At 53.0% G+C, this 22,024-nt stretch overlaps 1 protein-coding gene across 4 annotated transcripts in view; it reads left to right on the top strand.

Moving 5' to 3' along the window:
• Nucleotides 1-22,024, top strand: part of COL16A1 (collagen type XVI alpha 1 chain) — a 55,399-nt gene that overhangs the window by 13,120 nt on the left and 20,255 nt on the right. For 2 of the 4 annotated variants that reach the window (XM_084784898.1, XM_084784900.1), the window contains exons 23-49: nucleotides 1-108; nucleotides 659-694; nucleotides 1,142-1,177; nucleotides 1,252-1,356; nucleotides 1,613-1,657; nucleotides 4,338-4,373; nucleotides 4,517-4,561; nucleotides 4,845-4,976; nucleotides 5,689-5,724; nucleotides 6,148-6,255; nucleotides 6,552-6,674; nucleotides 6,779-6,832; nucleotides 7,024-7,065; nucleotides 7,773-7,808; nucleotides 7,894-7,947; nucleotides 8,107-8,175; nucleotides 12,344-12,388; nucleotides 12,478-12,504; nucleotides 13,160-13,213; nucleotides 13,420-13,467; nucleotides 13,594-13,647; nucleotides 17,442-17,495; nucleotides 17,697-17,729; nucleotides 19,725-19,841; nucleotides 20,344-20,382; nucleotides 20,478-20,564; nucleotides 21,297-21,341. The exon at nucleotides 1-108 is cut by the window's left edge and continues 3 nt beyond it. In XM_084784898.1, coding sequence (XP_084641024.1) covers nucleotides 1-108; nucleotides 659-694; nucleotides 1,142-1,177; nucleotides 1,252-1,356; nucleotides 1,613-1,657; nucleotides 4,338-4,373; nucleotides 4,517-4,561; nucleotides 4,845-4,976; nucleotides 5,689-5,724; nucleotides 6,148-6,255; nucleotides 6,552-6,674; nucleotides 6,779-6,832; nucleotides 7,024-7,065; nucleotides 7,773-7,808; nucleotides 7,894-7,947; nucleotides 8,107-8,175; nucleotides 12,344-12,388; nucleotides 12,478-12,504; nucleotides 13,160-13,213; nucleotides 13,420-13,467; nucleotides 13,594-13,647; nucleotides 17,442-17,495; nucleotides 17,697-17,729; nucleotides 19,725-19,841; nucleotides 20,344-20,382; nucleotides 20,478-20,564; nucleotides 21,297-21,341 — 1,668 coding nt within the window. The remainder of the gene's footprint in view (nucleotides 109-658; nucleotides 695-1,141; nucleotides 1,178-1,251; nucleotides 1,357-1,612; nucleotides 1,658-4,337; nucleotides 4,374-4,516; nucleotides 4,562-4,844; nucleotides 4,977-5,688; nucleotides 5,725-6,147; nucleotides 6,256-6,551; nucleotides 6,675-6,778; nucleotides 6,833-7,023; nucleotides 7,066-7,772; nucleotides 7,809-7,893; nucleotides 7,948-8,106; nucleotides 8,176-12,343; nucleotides 12,389-12,477; nucleotides 12,505-13,159; nucleotides 13,214-13,419; nucleotides 13,468-13,593; nucleotides 13,648-17,441; nucleotides 17,496-17,696; nucleotides 17,730-19,724; nucleotides 19,842-20,343; nucleotides 20,383-20,477; nucleotides 20,565-21,296; nucleotides 21,342-22,024) is intronic. The other 2 variants (XM_084784901.1, XM_084784899.1) reach the window with 2 other exon arrangements.

Raw genomic sequence — 22,024 nt, forward strand, 5'->3', positions numbered from 1 at the left:
GACCCCTGTGAAGTGTGTCCAACGCTGCCAGAAGGGTTCCAGAATTTCGTGGGGCTCCCCGGAAGACCAGGGCCTAAAGGGGAACCAGGGGAACCTGCTCCAGCCAGGGTGAGTGCCCAAGTGGCCAGTGAGGGACAATATACGAGACAGACCCCGAGGGATTGCGTACTTCTCAATGCCACAGAGATTGTAGGCAGAGTATAGCCCAGAAGGGGGAGTTTGAACCATAGGGCTTGGGGCTGCCTAGAGTGTCATCCCAGGTTTCCATGGCAACCTCCCAGCACATTTCCCCCACCCCCAATAGACTCTAGGATACCTTTTGGCCAAGATAGAGGAGCCATCTCTTACTGTGAGTGAAGCTTGTCCCTAGGCTTGGGTGTTGGCTAGAGATACTGGAAGAAAGTGGTCAGGGCAAGGGTTAAGGTCCTGGTCCAAGCCAGGCCTGGTGGTACACGTCTTTAATCCCAGCAAGGCAGAGGCAGGCAGATCGCTGTGAGTTCAAGGCCAACCTGGTCTACAAAGGGAGCCCAGGACAGCCAAGGCTACACAGAGAAACCCTGTATTGAAAAACAAAAACAAACCAAAAAAAAAAAAAAAAAAAAAAAAAAGGTCCTGGTCCAACCTCCTCACCCTACTCCTTCTGTACCCTTCCTTTCAGGAGGGCCTGGAAACTGTTGGACTGAAAGGTGACCGGGTATGTAAAGAACTTTCTTTTTCTTTTCTTTTCTTTCTTTTCTTTCTTTTCTTTTCTTTCTTTCTTTCTTTTTTTTTTTTTTTTTTTTAAGTTTTTCAAGACAGGGTTTCTCTGTGTAGCCTTGACTGTCCTAGACTTACTTTGTAGACCAGGCTGACCTCGAACTCACAGCGATCCACCTGCCTCTGCCTCCCGAGTGCTGGGATTAAAGGCGTGCACCACCATGCCCGGCCCTTGTAAGGAACTTTCTAACGGGGACATTTAGCCTAAGTTTATTTCCCTTTTGGCTATATGGGCTGATGGGCACTGCCTCTGGGGCACTGGCTTCGAATCCCACAGGAATGGGACAGTTCAAAGGACACATATGTGGTGTGTCACACTACTACCCCAGAACTTAGGGTTCCAACACACCCCGTCTCAGCCCACAAACCATTTTTTTTCGTGCAGGGAGATCCAGGCATCCAAGGGATGAAAGGAGAGAAGGTAGGAGACCTCTGTGCCCTGGTCTTTGTCTTCTGTCCACCGGAAGGACTTTTAATCCTTCTCTTTCTTCCTAGGGGGAGCCCTGCTCATCCTGCACCTCAGGGGTTGGGGCCCAGCATCTTGGGTCCTCCACTGGAGTCAGTGAAGACTCCCTTAGCTATGGTTTACCTGGCCTTCCGGTGAGTGGCCTGTCTTTGGCACAGTAGTGGCTGTCCCGGCTCTTTGGATCCCATGCTTTGGGGCAGGAACCAGGAGGTAGCCAGGAAGTAGCCCTGTGCTAGGCTGCTGCTTGTAAAGTAGCAAGTATCTAGCAAGCCCCGCCCCCTTGTTCCTTCATCTTGCTGGTTGGACACTGGGACCCTGCGGCTTGGAGGGGTGTCAGGCAAAGGTGCTGTAACTCCATCTTGGCTTTTTGTTTTGTTTTGTTGTTTTAAGGGGAAATCTGGAGTTCCTGGGCCAAGAGGGCTGAAAGGAGAAAAGGTGGGTTCTACGCTGGGTGTCAGGGACACGGGCAAGGCAGGAGGAGACAGCCCTGAGAGGCAAGTGAGGCAGAGATTGCACTGTAACTTCACGGTGAAGCGCGTCCATCAGGATTTCCCTGGGCAGAGTCAAGGAATTTATTTCCAGGAACCTCATGTTCTCCAGGAGAGTGCCTTAGTGTTGTATTTTTAATCTAATGATAATCTAAAACGATTAAGCTCATCCAAGACTACCTTATAGCAAAATAATATTTAACTCCTCTTTTCTGCTTATTATGTGCCGGGCACAGTTCCAAGCCTTTGTGTGTGTTTTATATTTTTGTTTCATTCTCCCCGGTTCTAATGGAGAACATTTCTCTGCTAGTCCCATCTTATGGGTAAGGAAAAGGAGACAGAAAAAGGCCAAGGGAATCTCCCGGTGCCCTGTGGGTGTTTGGATACAGAATTGTGATTTGAGCCCAGGAAGTCTGGCTCCAGAGTCTATAATCTACACTGCTCAGCTGGTCGGCTAGATTTCGATGGCCGTGTTAACATTTGTATTTATGGTGGTGTTAGAAATAAATGGCAGCATTGAACTTCTAATAGAGTGTTGCCTCAAATGAGGGGTTCTGTGGGTGTGAGAGTGCTCAAGTGAGAGACACACTGGGATGTGTGTTCAGACTCACCTCTAATAGGCAAATCACATGAGGCATTTCTCGAATGGAGTTTTAGTTCCCCTTCCCAACCTCTGCTCTCTGTGTGTATGCATGCACACATGTGCATGTGGGCATGTGTGCTAGCATGTGTGCATGTGTGTGCATGCATGTGTGTACACATGCATGTGCACATGTGTGCTAGTGTGTGTGTATGTGTGTGATACTGAGATTGAACCAGGGTCTAGCACATGCCTTGTAAATATTCTACCACTGAGCTACATCTTCTGCCCCATAGAGACCAGAGTAACCCTTATTTTACTCTTTATTTTGAAGTAGGGTCTCATTAAGCTGCCCAGACTGACTGGATTAGAGGCCCGTGCCACCAAGCGTGACCAGCCTTTTTCCATTGCAGCAAATAGCATAACCCAAATCCCCAAAGCCCAAAGCTGACGTCATCCTTCTCCTTTCCCCACATCTTTTCCTCTTCATCCATCCCAGACACAAGTCCTGATGGCTCTGCCCACGTCTTCCCCGGCTCTTCCCGCCTCTCTCCATTTGTGCCACTGGGTCCCCAGGGTTCCGCTCCTGACGGTAGTGACCTCCTCTGGCCTCCATGTGTCTACTCCGGCCCTTCAACAGCCCGTTTATCACTGAGCAGTTAATGTGCTTTTGTAGAAAGAACTCCAGTGACAGAACGTGCTGCTTACAGGCCTGCTGGGACTTGACTCTGGGCCACAGTCCTGCTGGCCGTCATTGGGAACAACCTTCCTTCTAGATTCTCATCCTCCTCCTTCCTCTGCCTTCCTTGGCTTTAGCCACCTGACCCTCCTTCCATTCTGGAATATGCAGAGACTGCCCCCCGCCTCCAGACTTCATACGGGTCCCATAGCAACCCAGAATGCTCCCACCTTCTTTCACTTGGCTGGCCTCCTTCGCATCTTCTGATAGCTGTGGTCCGACTTCGCCGACCACCCAGTATAAATAGGATTTTCTCTTGGTCTGTGTCATCCCCGCTCTTCCTTCATGGCCCTCACTACCGCTGAAAGTTACTATTTTAAGACGCTCCAGTCAGAAGGTGTTTGCCATGCAAGTTTAAGGACCTGAATGTGAACTTCCAGGAGCTGGCGCTGTGTGTGAGGGAACAGGCGAAGCCCTGTGACCTGTTGGCTGAGCTGAACTGATGAGCTCTGGGGTCAGTGAGAGAGCCAATCTCAAAAATGTATGTGGAGAATGGTTGAAGAAGATGTCTGGTGTCAACCGCTGGCCTCTACCTACCTACGTGCATGTGTACATAACACATATACACACACATACACACATACACACATACCCACACACACACAGGTTGGGGGGAAAGTTGAGAATATAACTCTGTTGGTAGAGTGTTTGTCTAGTGTGCACGAAGCCCTGAGATTGATCCCCAACACTATATAAAATGGGCAAGATGTTACAGATAGGAGGATCAGAAGGCCAAGGTTATCCTTGACTATATAGCATAGGGTTACTTTTGGAAAACAACAACAACAACAAAAACTCTTAAGAAAAAAAGATTTATTTATTTATTGAATATACAGTGTTTTGCTTGCATGTGTGCCTGCACATCAGAAGAGGGCACCAGATTTCATTATAGATGGTTGTGAGCCACCATGTAATTGCTGGGAATTGAACTCAGGGCCTTTGGAAGAACAGGCAGTATTCTTAACCTCTGAGCCATCATCTCTCCAGCCCAACAAAAACTCTTAAGCATGCAAGGTCCAGGAGATACCTTGTTTGTGCTGTTGCACCTAGGCCAGTGCTCAGGGCTAAAAGGCATTCGATGACCAGCTATTGGAGTAAATACTTCATGGTCTCCCCCTGGCTAAAGGCGAAGCTTCTGGGGTAGGAGCTGGTTGTAGAAACAGCTTTACAACTGTGGCTGGTCAGGGACTCCCTGAGGAGTTTGGGAGCCTCACTTTTCCTTGCCAGTAGATCTCAAAGGTCTGCTCGTGTACCTGGCACCTCTGCCCTGTTTCCCCTGTAACTATATACTCTCTGCTTGACCCTCAGGGTAGTTTTGGCGATGCAGGGCCGGCTGGAGCTCCAGTAAGTGTTCTTCAAATGGCAGTGGCTTAGGGAAGGGCAAGGCGGGAGGTGCTGCCCTCCACAGGGGAACTGAGAGGCTCGGGCTGTGCCTCTGCCCAGGCCAGGCTGGTGCTGGGCATCATTTCACGTGGCTTCTCATACAGGGGCCCCCAGGACCAGTGGGACCAGTGGGCACCAAAGGGGCAAAAGTGAGTCTGGGGCATCCCTTGCATGCTGTCAGGGCATACCTCTGAAGAAGATGCCTCTGTTCTGGCCTGTTCTACTCCAAACCCTGGCTTCCCTACAGCCTGTGGGGGTCCATTCTGGCTCTTAGCAGCATGGTCTTGTTTCCATCTTTGCTTTCCCCCCATGCTCCCGGTCTCTCCCGAGACACCCCTCACTCGGCAGAGGTTCCATGTTGGAGCTGGCTACGTTCCGCAGCCCAGGACCCAGGGAAACCCTTAATTAATCCAGCATATCCTTGCTCTGCAGGGAGAGCCTTGTGTGCCCTGTGAAGCCTTGTCTAAACTTCAGAACGGGGAGAGCAATGTGCTTCACTTGCCTGGCCCAGCTGGAGAAAAAGGAGAGCCCGGGCCCCCAGGTTTCGGGTTGCCTGGGAAGCAGGTAAATTCTGGAGATGGATGTGGGCAGGGTACAAGAAAGAGCTCTGGTCCCTCCCTCCACCTTGCACCTCTAGACTTCCTGGGCAGGAGGGCAAAGTGGGATGGGGTCAGCATGCCTGTCTACTGCAAGCTGCTTGCGACCGTCACCCAGGCCTCTCTGCCCTTCTTTATCCTGGAACACAGAGTGGCACAGGAAGGGCAAGGCACAGCCTGGAGGAGCTGGGGTTCGATTCCGGCTCTGGCTTTTAAAAGATCTTTGACTTGAGCGAGTCACTCTTGTTCTCTGTCCCTCTGGGTCCTGTCGTTAGAGGCGAAGCTCAGTCATGGTGTGCATGAAGCCCTGAGCAGAGCACAAGGGACGCTGGAGAGACGCCAGTTTGGTACGATGGTTGCCGCTTTAATGGCGGCAGCAAACGCTGGCCCAGGAGAGGGAAAAAAAATCTCACAGGAACCCTATGGCGCAGAAGCCTACACTATCTTATCACCCCCCTCACTTGACAGGTGGGGAAACTGAGGCTAGGTGAGGGGCTGGCGGAGGTAGCTTGCCTAGGTCATACAGGCAGAAGTGTCTCCAGTGCTGGACTGGGTCTCTATCATGAGAGCAGATGTCATGGTGTCTCCTATTCTGCCACCTGCCCTGGGTCTCACGCAGTGCAGGGTACCCAGGAGCGTCCACTCTGAGCGAAGGGGTGTTGTGACCGTTTTCTCCACAGGGCAGAGCTGGAGAGCGTGGACTCAAGGGGCAGAAGGTGAGAGGGTTGTGTGTGGGCATAGAGATGGGTGGGTGCCTGGTTGTCTTAGAATCCTCTCTGCCCTCTTCCTTCCTTCCTTCCTTCCTTCCTTTCTTTTTTTTTCTTTCTTTCTTGAAAATAAATTTTTGATGGAATATATTCTGATCACAGCTTCCCCCCCAGCGTCTCTCAGTTCCTCTCCACTTCCCCACCCATCCATCTCTATGCACCCCCCCATATCTCCCAACCCCTGCCTCCCCTCCCCCCCCCCAAAAAAAACCAATCTGCTCCCTTGTGCCAATCTCCACTCCCTTCTTAGATCCCAGCCCCCAGCCCCTGGAAGGGACTGTGTTTGCCCACAGGTCTCAAGGGCCAAGCTGCCCCCTCCCCCCCCCCCGCAGTAGGGTGACACCTATCCTCCTTAAACACTGTTCCTTACAGGGGGAGGCTGGGAATCCCGGAGACCCTGGAACGCCTGGCACCACGGGGCAGCCTGGAATGTCTGGAGAGCCTGGGGTTCGGGGGCCTGCTGGGCCAAAAGGAGCAAAGGTCGGTCGGCCAGGCCTGGGAGAGGAGTTCGTTGACTGAGGAAATAGAAATCAAGGGGCCAGTTAACGAGGGATAGAACTGCAGAGAAAGTCAAGGGAGCCGGGGCAGCACCAGATTCCTTGGCTCGTTACTGCAGCTTGGAGTATCTGAGATCTATTTTGTTTTCTCAGAAGAGGAGGTCTCTCAGAGGATGTGGGTGGGGCGGGGGAGCGGGTGTCGGGTGGGGAGGTGGGATTTTACGATGCCCCTTGGCCTGGTTAGTCCTGCCTCACAGGCTCCCCTTGTCTCTTGACCAGGGTGATGGCTGCACTGCCTGCCCTAACCTGCAGGGGGCGTTGACCGATGTATCAGGACTGCCTGGGATACCAGGTCCCAAAGGAGAGCCAGGTCCTGTAGGTGTAGGTCGGCCTGGTAAACCTGTAAGTGCCATTGGCTCATCCCCTCATCGTAACCCGCCTGTGTGTTGCCTTCTCTGTCCACCCAACATACCGAGGGTATCCATGGGTTCCCTTGTGCCTTTTAGGGCCGGCCTGGTCTACCAGGAATTCAAGGGCCCCCAGGACTGAAGGGCAGTCAGGTAAGTGTGGGAATTAAAGGCCCGGGCTGTGGCTCTGGGCAGAGGAGGATGGGAACGTGGGACCGAAGACCCATGTGATAAGGGTTTGAGACACAGAGTGATGAAAACAGAGGAGGCTTCCGAGAGGCTCGGGAGAAGTTGGGAGACCGGCTGGGAAGTCTCAGTCAGGGGTTGTCCTTTTACCTCCTCAGGGAGAGCCTGGACCTCCAGGCACCGGTGCTGAAGGACCCCAGGTGAGTAGCTCACCTCACCTTTGCCTTCCTGCTTGCTTCCAACCCTTCCATAGCTGCCAGCTCCCTAATCCCAGGATTCCCCCAATCCTGAGGTTCTCCCAATCCTGGAGTTCTGCTTAGTCTTTAGACACTAAGGGCACAGCTCTGTGGCCAGGGTCACACAGCAAACAGCCTTGCTCTGATGTTGCTCTATACAGGATTTGTATTTGTATTTTATTTATTTGGTTTTTTGAGACAAGGTCTCTCTGTGTTAGCCTTGGCTGTCCTAGATTCGCTTTGTAGACCAGGCTGGCCTCGAAGTCACAGTGATCCGCCTGCCTCAGTCTTCCAAGTGCTGGGATTAAAGGCGTGCGCCACCATGATTTATTTTATTTTATTTTATTTGTTTATTTTTATTTGAGACAAGGTCTCTCTATCCTGTCTGTCCTGGAACTCACTCTAGGCCACACTGTGATTGACCTCTCAGAGATCTGCCTGTCTCTGCTTCCTGAGTGCTGGGATTAAAGAAAGGCGTGTGCCACCACACTCTGGCAGAATTCAGCTTTGCCCTCATCACTCTAACCCTTGAGTCTTTTCTGGGGGGGGGGGAGGGGCGGGCTTCCTTGAGTTGGGGCTGGCAGACACTCTCCCAGGTCTGCCAGTGACACAGGTTCAAGAGGCAGGTGGCTTTGGCTGCTGTGCCTCAGACTGTCCATTCTGACTTGCAGGGGGAGCCTGGAGCCCAGGGATTGCCTGGCGTTCAGGTAGGTCTCTTACAGCCTGGTGGCGGCTGGCAGCGGAAGGGGCCATTTTAAGGTATGAGATAGCCAACTGTACTTCCATCTGCAGGGGTTTCCAGGACCTCGGGGACCACCTGGCTCAACTGGAGAAAAAGGGACCCAGGTGAGCGAGCGTCTTCTGCTGTGATTGTTGGAGCTGCAGACATGGGGACCTGGTGATGCCCGTCAGAGGGGCGTCTGAGATCCAATTATGGGCATCTCACTGCCGGATTGTGCTGGCTTCAAATTACGCCTTGGTGATCTATCTGTCCTCTCCCCACAGGGACCGCCAGGGCTCAGAGGAGCCACGGGACCCATGGGACCTCCTGGTGCTAGTGTCTCTGGGCCTCCGGTAAGAATCTTTCCTACGCATGACTCTACTGGAGCTGTTGTTGGGCTCATGACAGTGTTGCTGGAAAGAGGGCACGGAGCTGACACTGCATGTCTCAGCAGCCTGGTGTGGGAGGAGACAAGCCTTCTGGGCCATCCTCAGGGAAGGAAGATACACTGGGATTGCCTTTAAGTGATAACGTATTGCTACCATGTTTTTCTGCTCTTCTCTCTCTCTCTCTCTCTCTCTCTCTCTCTCTCTCTCTCTCTCTCTGTGTCTGTCTGTCTGTCTCTCTATCTCTCTCTCTGTCTGTCTGTCTCTGTCTCTGTCTCTGTCTCTCTCTCTCTCTCTCTCTCTCTCTCTCTCTCTCTGTGTGTGTGTCTGTCTGTCTCTGTGTGTGTGTGTGTGTGTGTGTGTGTGTCTGTCTGTCTGTCTGTCTGTCTGTCTATCTCTGTGTGTGTGTGGGGGGGTAGCTGTGGGTACTCAGAACTGAACTGGGGTCCTCTGGAAGAACAACAAGTGGTCTTAACTGCTTAATCATCTCTCCAGTCTGCCTCTCTTAAAAAGGAGCAGGGAGCTGTCCAACAGGTAAAGTGCTTGTTGTGCAAGCACAAGGCCCTGAGTTTGATCCTTTTACCCCCATATCCATGTGAAAAGTCAGATGTGCCCAGGTATGGGGGCGCACACCTTTAAACACATCATTCAAGAGGCAGATGCAGCTGGGTCTCTTCAAGCTCGAGGCCAGCTTGGTCTACATAGCCTGTTTCAGGCCAGCCAGAGCTATATAGACAGATCCTGTCTCAAAAACGAGCAACTCAGGAGACAGAGGCAAGCGGATCTCTGAGTTCAAGGCTAGCCTGGTCTACAGAATAAGTTCCAGGACAGCCAGGGCTACACAGAGATATTCTGTCTCAAAAAACCCCACTACCACCACTACCAATAGCAATGACGACCAAACTGAGGTCAGATGTGACTGGTTGTGCCTATAACCCCAGTAATGTAACCCCTAGGGCTCACCTGCCAGTCAGCTTAGACTAATTGAGAAAATCCCAGGTACCTAAGAAAAACCATATCTTAACAACAAATAAACAAACACAAGGTAAGGTAGATGGCTTCTTCAAAATGACAGCCGAAGCTGACTTCTGACCTCCTCTCATGCATGCACATATATATGTATACCCATCCATACACACACACACACACACACACACACACACACAGTATTTTCCCTTTAATTTTTATTTTATGTATATGAATGTTTTGCCTGCATGTGCATCCCTGGTGCCTGCAAAGGTCAGAAGAGGGCATCAGATCCCCTGGATCTGTAGCTGCAGATGGTTGTGAACCACCATGTAGGTTCTGAGAGGGCTCTATCCTGGGTCCTTTGCAAGAGTAATAGGTACTTTTAACTGGTGAGCTGTCTCTCCAGTTGCACAGTATTTTACTTTTAAAATCAGCCCCTCTAACTATCCATGTACACAGAGTGCAAACACACGAGGCATGCTGAACAAAGCTGGGCAATTAGCATCCCATCTTATGATCGTTTCTTTGTGTCCAGAACCCTCAGCCACTCTGCTGATCTTAAACTGGGGTCGCCTTCCTGTTCGGCAGGGGAATAGAAAATGTCCAGCCAAACTATTAGGGATTTGATCTCCAGTATCTGTTCCTTCAGCCTCTAGGAACCACTGTCTCTCTCCCCTCTGCTTGGAGATGCACATTTTTAGCTTTTGAAGAGCGGGAACACGGCCATCCCCATTTTTGGAACGGTGGCCCGCTGAGCCCTGTGTGCAACCAGCTCTAAACATACAGAAATGTGCTGTTGCGATTATTACTCTTGTTTTTAGAGACAAGAACTGACACTCCAAGCCAGACTTATCTGGAACTCCATTGTGCAGTCTAGGCTTGTAACGAACTCTTTTTTTTTTTTTTAAGATTTTATTTATTTATTTTATATATATGAATGCTCTATCTGCATGTGCACCTGCATGCCAGAAGAGGGCATCAGATCACATTACAGATGGTTGTGAGCCACCATGTGGTTGCTGGGAATTGAACTCAGGACCTCTGGAAAAGCAGACAGTGCTCTTAACCCCTGAGCCATCTCTCCAGCCCTTGTGCCAAACTGGCAACCTCCCTTTCCTAGCTTTCTAAATGCTGGGATCACAGGTATGAGCCACCAGTATGGGCTGGGAGCTGCTGTCATTTTTCATATCCGTACTCAAGGAGGGCAAAGGCCAGAGAGTAGGGGGTGGAGCTGGGAACTCGAAACCCACCCCTTATTTTCCCTGGAGCACATAGGGACCATCCACTGAGCATCTGTGGGGAGGGGAAGGGGTCTATTCTGCACTGCCCAAGACAATGACTCCTGTGCTTAAGAGACGTGTCTATTGAGCAAATTGCATAGCTTAAGTAATAATAAGTGCATTTTCTCATTTTAGTCATCAAAGACCTGTCTAATAGTCAGCTTTTACTCCGCATGAACCCACTAGAATTCTACAAGATGATAATTTTAGCCCAAATCAAAGAAACACCACTTTCCAGCCAGCCCATACCATGCTGGGCCATGGGCAAATGTATAATTTTTCTTGAGCTTTTGGTAATGTTGAAAATAGGATTGTGAGCCTTATCCTTTCCCTATCCTTTCTCTAGAGAAATTGTTGTTTGAGCTTGGAGAGCATTGATAGAGTCAGCCTGGTGGTGTGCCAAAGCCTGGGGGGGGGGGGGGGACGGCAGGGATTTGCCCAAGCCCGTGTGGCCGATCTGCTTTGCCCAGGAGAAGTAGACAGTCAGGGTCCCTGCTGGTCTCAGAGAGTTCCAGGGTTAAAGGTGGAGTTGCAGGCTTGTCCCAGGATGGCTTGGAGCCCTGAATGCAAAGGTGGAGTGTCCCCCAGGAAGGCAGACGTGGGATGCCTGCTATGCAGCGAGGCTGACCTCTGGGGCCTCAGCACATCTGTGTGTTTGCTTAAGCTGCGTTCCTAATCAGAAGCACTGACAGACCCCTATCCCGTTATATCCTTGCCCACACTCACCAGCTGTGTGTCACACTCACTGTGTGTCACTCACCAACTGTGTATCACACTCACTATCTATGTGTCATACTTAGTATCTGTGTGTCACACTCACCAGCTGTGTGTCACACTCACCTTGTGTCACTCACCAACTATGTATCACACTCACTATCTGCGTGTCACACTCACCAACTGTGTGTCACACTCGTCATATTCACATCACAGTCACTATCTGTGTATCACACTCACAAGCCATTTGTCACATTCACTATCTGTGTCACACTCACTATCTTTGTCACACTCAGCAGCTGTTTGTCACTCACTATCTGTGTGTCACACTCAACAGCTGCGTGTCACACTCATCATATTCATGTCACACTTACTTTCTGTGTATCACACTCACAAGCTGTTTGTCACATTCACTATCTGTGTCACACTCACTATCTGTGTGTCACATTCAACAGCTGTGTGTCACACTCACCAGCTGTGTGTCACACTCCTATATTCATGTCACACTTTCTGTGTATCACACTCATGAGCTGTTTGTCACATTCGCTATCTGTGTGTCACACTCACCAGCTGTGTGTCACACTCAACAGTTATGTATCACACTCATTAGCTGTGTCATATTCACCAGCCATGTGTGATACTATCTATCTGCATGTCACACTCACTATCTGTGTGTCACACTCACCAGCTGTGTCACACTCACTAGCTGTATGACTTTAGGTCTCAGATATGATAAGGTCTCAGAGTTGATAAAACAAGGTCTCAACCCCTATTCCCCCAGCTCAGTGCACAGAGTCACTTAGGTAGGGTGCATGTGTGCAAAGAGAAAAGAAAATGGGACCCACAGCTCTCTGGGCCAGGTTTCTGTGCTTGGTCCTGTGGCTCTGAAGGTTCTTCAAGCCTCAGTTTCCTAATTTGCAAAGCAAACCAGCACTGCCCTGCAGGGGGCAGCAGGGGGGTAGGTGTTCTCTGGTAGATGAAGTGCCCTCTGCTTCCATAGCCGCTTCTTCCTCCCTCCTGCCCCTCTCCTTCCTCCCTCCTTCCTCCTCTCCTTCCTCTCTCCTGCCTCCTCTGGAACCTGAGCCCCAGGGAGCCCGAGGCTGCCTCCATTTGTCCTATGGTTCTCCTCTAGACAGGCTGAATCCTACTGACTCTGGGCTCTTTCCCTTTAGGGCCAAGTTGGGCCGAGAGGACAGACTGGGCTTCCAGGAGCACCGGTGAGTATAGTGGCCCAGGCAGCAGTATTCTGAGGCTGGACCTGCCTCCCGCTCCCACCTACTCAGCTCTCTGTGTTTTCTCTCTGCAGGGTGAAAAGGGATCTCGTGGAGAGAAGGTAAGTCTCAAGGGCCTGTGGGGGGGGGGGGCGGGGTGGTCACTGCTCTTTAGGATGGGCTCCTGTAGTCCTATAGCTCCAGAGTAGCCATTCAGGATGGAGGATGGAGGATGGGTGCGGTCACCTTGCTACTCACATGCTTCCTGATTCCAGGGACTGTGGGTACCATTCTGATTTCACATAGGTGATGATGACTCAGAATTGAACCATGATCTCAGGAGACCAGAGAACTCCAAAGTCCTTTTAGTGGACAGCTATACTTTCACACGGAGGCTGGGTCAGAAGATGAGGCAAGAAGAGAGAAAGGCAGAGGGACAAAGGACCAAGGCAGAAGGGTACATAACCAGGCAGAGCTTTGGAGAGTAGGGCTACTCAGGGTGGAGCCAGGACTGCTACAGTGATACTATGTGGGCAGCCGCTGATGGTGACTTAGCCAAATGACTGCTGCACGCTGTACATCACCCATCCCCTGGCAGTCTATGGAGTCGAAGTTACTATTAGCCACATTTGGCAGCTGAGGAGGCGGAGGCCTGTGGGTTCCCTGACATAGGAGGCTGACCCAGATCTCTCCATCCCTGAAGCCCATGCCACCCCTCCCAGATAAGGTTTCCAAGAGGACCTTTGCCACCTCAGACCAAGCTTCTTGTCTTTCCAGGGTGAACCAGGAGAGTGTTCCTGTCCTTCTCCGCCCATCTTCTCCGGCATGCCGGTAAGTGGGCTTGGAGATTCTCTCCTTGCCCCGCCCGGCCTCCCCCACTTCGGGGAGAGGCCTGGCTCCTTGCCTCACCTGATGCCAGTGAGCAAGAGCCCTACCAGGCTTTGTGTCCCAGCCAGCCCCCTTCCCATGCAGCTCTGTGCTTGGTGTAGACGTCTATAACCTGTCCCCTTCTTTTGCGACCCCCCACTCCCACCCAGGGTGCTCCTGGACTCTGGATGGGCAGCCCCTCGCAGCCGGGCCCGCAGGTGTGTGTGCCTTGTCATCATCTTTGTCTTGCCTCCTGTCGCGGCTTTCCCACCCTGGCACTACTGCCATCCACGGTGGCAGGGAGCTCTCTCCCCCAACTCTGATTTTGTCTTCTCTTTCCGCAGGGTCCCCCAGGTGTCCCCGGACCACCAGGTCCCCCCGGAATGCCTGGAATACAGGTAAAAGGGCTGGGGGGGGGGCAAGGCCCAAGCTATTGTGGGCCCCTTCCATGCTAGACCTGAGTACATTTTCCCTTCTCACGGATCTGTCAGGGTTTCTCCGTGATATTGCTTCCCAGCATGGCATGGAGGGCTCGCAGATTCCTGGGCCAGGCTTGTGGACTCATTTGAGGAATGTCCTGTTGTGTTTTAGCCCAAGTACCCCACTAATAGGATCCAAGCCCAGGCCTGGCAGGAACCCAGGCTCTGAGGGAGAGCTTTACCCTGGTTCAGAGTGCACTATTGGCTGTGTGATCTTCTCCAGGCTTGGTTTTAGATGCTGGGATGCAGCAGTGGGCCAGGCATTAGTATCCCTGCAAGAGAGACAGGCAACAAGAAGGAAATATCAACTCGATGTTAGAGAGCGTCCGGGCTAAGAGCTGGGTACGGGATGGACAGTGGGAAAAGAGCAGGGGAGACATTTGTGAAAAGGTGACATTGGGAGCTGGGAAGATGGCCTAGTCAGTAAAATGCTTGCTGTACAAGTGTAGAGACCTGCATTCAGATCCCCAGGACCCACATAAAAAGCCAGACATGGTGGCCTGTGCCTGCTGCTCCTGTGCTTGGCAGGCAGAGCCAGGAGGATCCCTGCCTGGGTCTTCCTGGCCAGCCAGTCTAACTGAATTGGGGAGCTTCAGTTTCAACAAGAAACCCTGACTCAGAAATTAAGGTAGAGAGCTGATGATTCCACTGATTAAGGTACTCGCGTGCAGGCCAGCTGGCTGGCCTCCCTTCCATGCCCACATTCCACAAGGTGAAAAGAGAGGACCAAATTCTCAGCTGTCCTCTGACATCCACATGCTTGCTGGGGCACTGTGTGCCAGTGCAAATGCATACACACATGTACTCACACACATGCACATACTTACACATATACACACAGAGCACACATGCACTCTCACACACAGCACACATGCACTCATGCACACACAAGAAAATTAAAATAAGGTAGAGAGAAAAATAAAGTGGAGAACAACTAAGGAAGACCCACAATGTTAACATCTGGTCTCAACACACACATAAATCTGCACATACATGTGCACATACATTTGAACATGTACACACATGCAAATAAAATAAAAGATGACATTAGAATCAAAATGTAAAGTAAATGCAAGTGAACCTGTTGAGGTGAGAACACTTCTGGGAAGGAGCACACCTGGGGAGGAGCACCCTTGAGGAGCATCCTTGGGGAGGAGCATCCCTGAGAAGGAGCACCCCCTGGGGAGGAAGAGCATCTTAGGGAGGAGTATCCCTGAGAAGGAGCACTCCCCTGGGGATGAGCATCCATGAAGAGGAGCATCCTTAGGGAAGAGTATCCCTGAGAAGGAGCATCCCCTGGGGAGGAGGAGCATCTTAGGGAGGAGTATCCCTGAGGAGGAGCACCCCTGAGGAGGAGTATCCCTGAGAAGGAGCACCCTGCAGAGAAGCACTCCTAGCAGGGAGAGCAGCAGGTGCAAAGGTCTAGAAGTGAGGATGCCCACGAGGCCCTCAGGAAACAGCACAGAGGCCAGAGGTAGTAAGGAGAGAATTTCAGGATGAGCCGAGGTCTGTGTCACATTTCATTCTCAGAGCCAGGCAGCTTCAGCGTGAATCTCTTTTCTGCCACATGGTCTGTGACGCTGGGCAAGTTACTTAACCTCATGGTCTCTCCATACCTTTACCTATTAAATATAGGTAATTATAGCAGCCACCTTACCGGGCTTCTTATGGGTATTAAATAAGCTTGTGTGTACTATGTATGTGACATCTTTCCTAACACACAATAAATGCCCCAGAGGTGTTGGCTGTCACCATAGTGCTTACTACAACTATTATTATACAACCATTCTCCCATCCTGTTTGAGCCTTAAGTTAACCCCAGAAGGAAGATGGTGCTGCCCCTGTGTCACACCTTGGCCAGCTTAAGCTCTGAGAGTTGAGGTGTCTTGCCCGAGGTCACCCAGCCAGGTATTAAAGAGCCAGCTCTGGGCTCCCCCCCCTCCGCCCCCGAGTGGAGCGCTTCCTCCTCCCTTCCTCTGCCTTTTAGGACAGTTCTCAGGGGTTCGCTCACCAGGAACCAGAGCCCACACCACACACTTGGCAGTCTTTGCACTTGATGAAAGTGTCCAAGCTTCCAGTGCAGTGGCAGCACTCAGTGCTCTGTCAGCAGGGGGCATGGAGTTTGCCGAGGGGAGGCTGAGTCACCTCAAAGTTACCCATTAGCCAGGGAGAGCTAGGGTAGTGTGAACAGTGCCAAGCCACACTGGGCGGGAAGGCGGGGGGGGGGGGAGTGCTCAGCGGACTCTCAGGACCCAGAGTCGAATTCAGTGCCAGTGCCCGCGACCAACCTGAGGCTGCCACAAACAGGCACCTGTGCCAGACTTCTCTATGCAGAGAGATGGGCTCTGAGGTGGAAGACGTTTATTTGTCCAAGGCTGAATCATTCCAATGCCTGTGTATACCGAGGCTAAGAAATGCGCCTAAGATTTTTTATAAGTGATAGATGGTAGTCAGGCTTGGGAGGACACGGGTATGTGATTCTAACAGAGTAAGAATCACTCTCAGGCTTGAACTAACATAGCACTAGTGAGTGGAACAGTGGATAACAAGGCTGGGGTGTGGCTCCGTTGGTAGGGTGCTTGCCTAACATTCAAGAGCCCTGGGTTGGATCCCCACCACCCCATAAACTGGGTGAGGTGGCACACGCCTGTAAGTCCAGCCTTTAGGTAGTAGAGGGATCAGAAATTCAAGACCATTCCTCAGCTACCTAGTGAGTATGAGGTCATCCTGGCTGCACTACCCATGTGCTAGGCACTGGTGGGTCCTAGAGGGGGCTGGTGGTTTACGTGGGAGTAGGAGAGCTTGCTCTACATAGGATGGGACGACTCAGCGGTAGCTGACCTGTCCCAGTGCATGGAGCTGGGTCTTGAAGGGAGGCCTGATCTCACAGCAGGCCCAGGAAATCCTGTACCTGTAGCGGGGAGGAGCAGGCTGTGCAGCGATGCGTTCATTCAACACATATTTAATGTGCACCTCCTCCTTGCGGGATGCTGGGGATTCGAAATGGAACATCCTCCCTTCCTCAGCAGAGGGTTTAATATGCAAATGTGCACTGTGAATATGCAAGAAAGCCAGAGTCTGGGTGGCAAACTCTTAACGGGAGTATCTGGGTACATCCTACATGAGGGCTCTGTGCTGTGTGCCTCACAGCATGACCTCCTGGAAAGCCACACATGGTGGCTGTTTGACAGAGAAGGTAACTGAGGCACAGAGTCGGATTTACACTCTTCCAAAAGTTACTTGGGTGGTGGCTTGCACCCAGAATGTCTGGTTGGCAAGCATCCCATGTTCCAGGGACATCTTTCAAGGGATGAGGCACAATTAGCAGGTGAAATGGGTGTTGGGAGGCAAGTGGTCCTCACTCCCAGTCTCATCTCTGTTTCCCAATAAAATGCTTGTTACCTCCAGGAAACTATGATGATGATTAATGAGAAAATATAGGAAGGCGACAGGATAGACCATAGCAGTGTCCCTATAGAAGACCCTCTGCCCAACCTCTGAACTGCTGCACAAGAGTGCAGACCACCCCTCTGTGACTCCTTGGCTCCCACAGCCCCCAACTGTGTGAGGCCTTCAAGCTAAGGTGGCCAGGTGGTCAGGGCTCCCACCCATGCAGGAGCGGGTGACAGGTGGCAGGGCTGTGAGCCGGTGCATGGAGAGCACTAGGCTAGGAGAGGCGGCTGATCTCCCCCCCCTTTTTTTTTCTGCTTCAGGGAGTGCCTGGACACAATGGCTTGCCAGGACAGCCTGGGCTCACTGCCGAGCTGGTGGGTATCAGCCAGGACGCACTGGCCATCGTCCTTCCTGTCCTTCCCCGGGGGGATGAGCTGGCCATGCAACCCCTTGAGCTCTGGGGGGTATGGGGAGGACGGGGGGGGGGGGGGGTCCCGATCTTGAAGCTGGATGCTCCACTAGGCTGTATAAGCTCCCCATCCTGGCCAGTGAGGACTTACATCTGTTTCTTGCAGGGATCCTTGCCCATTGAGCAGCACATCCTCAAGGTAAGAGGACACAGAGAGAGGCACCCGCAGGTGCCGCCAAAGGGGAGTCTCACAAGCGGGTGCTCAGTTGCCTGCCACCTAACGGGAATAGCAGGAGGTTGAGCCTGCCGGTTCCCTGCTGGTGGGGGAAGGGCCTTGTAAGCAGCTGTGAAGGAGGGCCTGGCTGGGGCTCTGCCTCTAGGCAACATTTGCTGAAAGAGTGCTTAAAGGAATGGTGCAGAAGGCCCCCACAAGGGGCATGCTTGGTGACAGAACCCAGCCTGAAATCAGGCCCCCGTCAGATGGCAACGAAGCACCATAGCACCTGGGTTGCCTGGGTCATGCCAAGGCAGGGCAGAGTGCAGAAGGTGACAGTGCAACTGTAAGGGGCTGGGTGGGTGTCACTTTGAAAATAATTCAGTGGAGGGGGAGTACAGGGGTGTGCAGGGAGAGACACTTAAAAAAAGCAATTGTGGAGGAAGAGTCGGCCTGCAGTCCTACCAAAGGGCTATAGCCTGGTCTGGCTGACCAAGCTCTCAGGGTCCCCTGGAAACCAAGCTTCCTATAGCCCACTCCCTGCCCCCTGCTCAGTCACCTCCAGAAATGACAGTCCAGTTGGGTCATCCCTGGAGGCTGACTTCAAGTTCTGGGACCTCTCTCCAAGAGCTCAGTATCCTCAGGATGCCCTTTCCCATCCCTCCTCCTCTAGCTAACCTCTAGCTAGTCAGTGTTATGGTGCAGTACGAGGGCCGCCTGCCCTGCCCCTCTCTGAGCCACAGATGTTTCCAGAAGCAGCTGGTGGAGGTAGTCAAGATAATCTGGCAGCAGCCATGAGCTGCATCACGGTGAGGTTGTGCCTCTGAGAGACCCCAGCTCTTCTTTCCTAGCCTTAGTAGAGCCTGAGTCCCCCCCCCTCCCCCCCAGGTCCTGTCCCCACCCCTACCGCCCAGGCAGTGATGGTGTGACTCCAACCCCAGACGGGACACACATGCTGGCTCTGTAATCAAGCACCCCACAAAGGGGCTCGCACAGGAACTGAACTCAGGCCTGGAATAGAGTCAAACCGCAGCCAGGAGAGGCTGCCGGGAGTCCCAGCAGTCACCGTGTCCACAGGACAGAGAAAGTAGTGACTTCACACAGACAAACAGGGACCAATCCCAGCTTACCTGGACAGATCACACCACCTTTTTTTTGAATACCAGTTTTCTTATCTCCACAATGCTCACATCATATGCAGCCTCTCAGTGAATCCGTGTCCTTATGGGTGCTGAGGAAATAAATGGTCATTATCCTTGAGTGTTGCTCTGAATGGTGAGCATGGGGCTCCTACCTCAGGTCCCATTTGCCATGCCTGGTGACAGGGAGGCTCCAAGCTCCCAAGGACCTTGGAACAAGAGGCTAGCTTCCCTAGTTCTGATGGAGAGAACCCTTAGCTTCTGTCAGTCTCTCAGAGAGTCTGTGACCAAAGAAAGACAAAGCCTGAGTGAGCCAGAGGAAACCTTTCCTGGAAGGACAGTTCAGGCCCAGGAACCAGGGGAGCCTCTGGCGGTCGGTGAGCCACAGGCCTGCCCCAGGAGTGTCCACAGAGGGCCTGCTCCCCACGAGGCTGTCTCCTGGCATCCCCAGGCAGAGGAGCTAGCCCTGGGAGCCAACCTTTTCATCCTGGATCCTTGGGGCTTGTCCTCGCTGTGGGTGCAGGTTGCAGGAACAGCCGGGACAGATGGTCCCTCCGTGGGTCCCTCCGTCTCCTCCCACACGCCTGTCTGGAAAGCGCTCTGGCTTGGCCCTACCTGAGCCTCTTCCTGGAGGAAACTCAGAGCCAATTGCTGGGATTGGGTCCCCTGAGGACAGAGCAAAGCTGCTGCAGGGGTGTGGCTGGGGAGGGAGAGGGTGAGGGTGAAGGACTGCTGGGCAGGGTGCCCAGGCCCTGGATTCTATGAGGGAATTTCCCCCCAGGAAGCTCTTCCTACCCATCTCTGACCCAGGTCCCTCCGACCTTCCCATTTCCCTCAACAGAGCATCTGTGGAGACTGTGCCCAGGGCCAGATGGCCCAGACAGCCTTCCTCCCGGAAAAGGTGGATAGGGGAGAACAGGGTATCCCTGGCGTGCCAGGCCTCGACAACTGTACCAGGGTAGGCACTGGACAGAGGCAGACTGGTGCGGGGGTGGGGGGGGTGGGGGGAGGGGGACGGTTCCCTGGGGGGGCGGTTCCCTGGTGCAGGAGGGCTCTCAGGTGCAGGAGGGTTCCCTGACACAGGAGGGTTCCCTGGTGCAGGAGGGCTCTCAGGTGCAGGAGGGCTCCCTGGCACAGGAGGGTTCCCAGGTGCAGGAGGGCTCCCATGTGCAGGAGGGTTCCCAGGTGCAGGAGGGCTCCCAGGTGCAGGAGGGCTCCCAGGTGCAGGAGGGCTCCCAGGTGCAGGAGGGCTCCCAGGTGCAGGAGGGCTCCCATGTGCAGGAGGGTTCCCAGGTGCAGGAGGACTCCCAGGTGCAGAAGGGCTCCCTGGTTCTGGCCCTGCCATCTCCATCTGGTAGATACCTGGCCGGGGATAGCTGGCAAGCCTGGTGTGGTAGCATGTACATGCCTCAGGCCTCCTGACCAGCTTTATGTAACAGACCCTCTCTTTTCTGCCACAGTGCTTCACAGGGAGGGAGCGCCCAAGAGATGAGGCCAGGGTGAGTAAACTCTTGCTTCCCTTCACCTGTCCCTCCTGCCCTGTCCCCTTCCATCCCTCATAATCACTCCCGCTGTGTCTACTCCCCCACCCCAGGGAGACAACAGTGAGGGAGGACCGGGCTGCCCTGGGAGCCCTGGCCTGCCTGGTCCTCCAGGGCTGCCAGGCCAAAGAGGAGTAGAGGTAAGTCCCTTATCCAGGTGTGTGGAGGGGTCTCAAAGACATAGGGGTCCACATCTACCTGGAGCACCCCCCTTGCTCCTCAGGGTTTCCCATAGCGTGGAGTCCCTCGCCTGCTTGGCCTCCCTAGGCACTCTGGTTCCTGGCTGCTTCCTCTCCTGGCACTGCCCCCCACCCCCACCCCCACACCCCACCCCTGCCTCCCCACTCAGCAATCAGGTCACATGTTAGCTTCTCAGTGAGGCCTCCATGCGTCAGCCTTTCTAAAACAGAAGCTCCCCCCCCTACCCCACGCACTCCCTCCCCAGGCTCTTTTGCCTTCATTGTACTCATCACCATGCAACATTCCGTGCCTCTGCTTCCTTCAGGAACATTCCACAGGTATGGACTGAGCACCAGCTATGTGCCAGCTGTGTTCTACTCGTTACTGTTCACCTCAACTCTAGGACATAAGTGCCGCGAGGCAGAGATTTTAATGTTTTGTTTATGGCTGTGTTTCCAGCCCCTGGGCTTGTGCCCGGCACATAATAGCTGCTCAATAAATGTTTGTTGGATGACTGAATGAACTGAATGAAAGGCCATTTTAGAATCAGCTAAATGGTTCTGCTTTGACATCTGTGGCCCTCTCCTGTCTGCAGCTGCGGGGAGCTGGAGGAAGGCGCCACAGCACCTGTTATTGCGGGGGGAGGGGGAGGGGGGAGCTTCTTCATCTAGTTGCTTTGGTTTCTTCTGTAGGGTCCACCCGGTATGAGGGGCTCTCCAGGTCATCCGGGCCCTGTTGTAAGTATCTCTGGACTGTTTGAGCAGATCTCAGAAAGTCCCAATCCACACACCGTTCTGTGGCCAGGCAGGAACACCCATTGCCCTTTCTTTTTTCTCTCATGAGAGCATCTTTTGTGACTGTGGTCTCTCACTTGGAATGCCCTGAAACACCCTGCTCTGTCCCTGCCTGTGGACCCACTTAGGGAAGGCCCTCAGGGGCATGTATTTGGGCCCCTTTTCTTACCTGATGCATTTAGTGCCACACTAGGGGGCCCAGGTAGCTTACAGCCAGTGTGGTATATGGCTCCCCAGCCGGATCTCTTTCTTTGCTCACCTTAACAGTAGTTCCTACAAGAGTCTGGGATGGGGTTGCCCTCCGTGGCTCTGTGGGGCCATCTCTTGGGAAGTCTGCAAAGACCAGGCCGGGTGTTGTTACCCAGAATCCTCAGGGATGTTGACAAAGCAGGAAAGACATGGCTAGAAAAGTGGGAAGTGCTGGCAATGCGTTCTTTGGAGAGAAAAAAAAAATGGCCCATAGAGGCCTCAGAACTACTCTCCCAGGGGACTTTGGTGGTCAGGTGGCAGGGGTAGGGGTGAGGTGGGTGACAGAACCAAGATGAATAGGCTTTGCACTCCACCAAAAACTGACTTGGGGAGCCCTGGGAAGGGCTTTCTGGCTGGGGAGGCGGCTGGTGTCTCTG

The sequence above is a fragment of the Acomys minous genome (assembly GCF_964271855.1).
Source record: "Acomys minous genome assembly, chromosome: 6".
NCBI lineage: Eukaryota > Metazoa > Chordata > Mammalia > Rodentia > Muridae > Acomys > Acomys minous.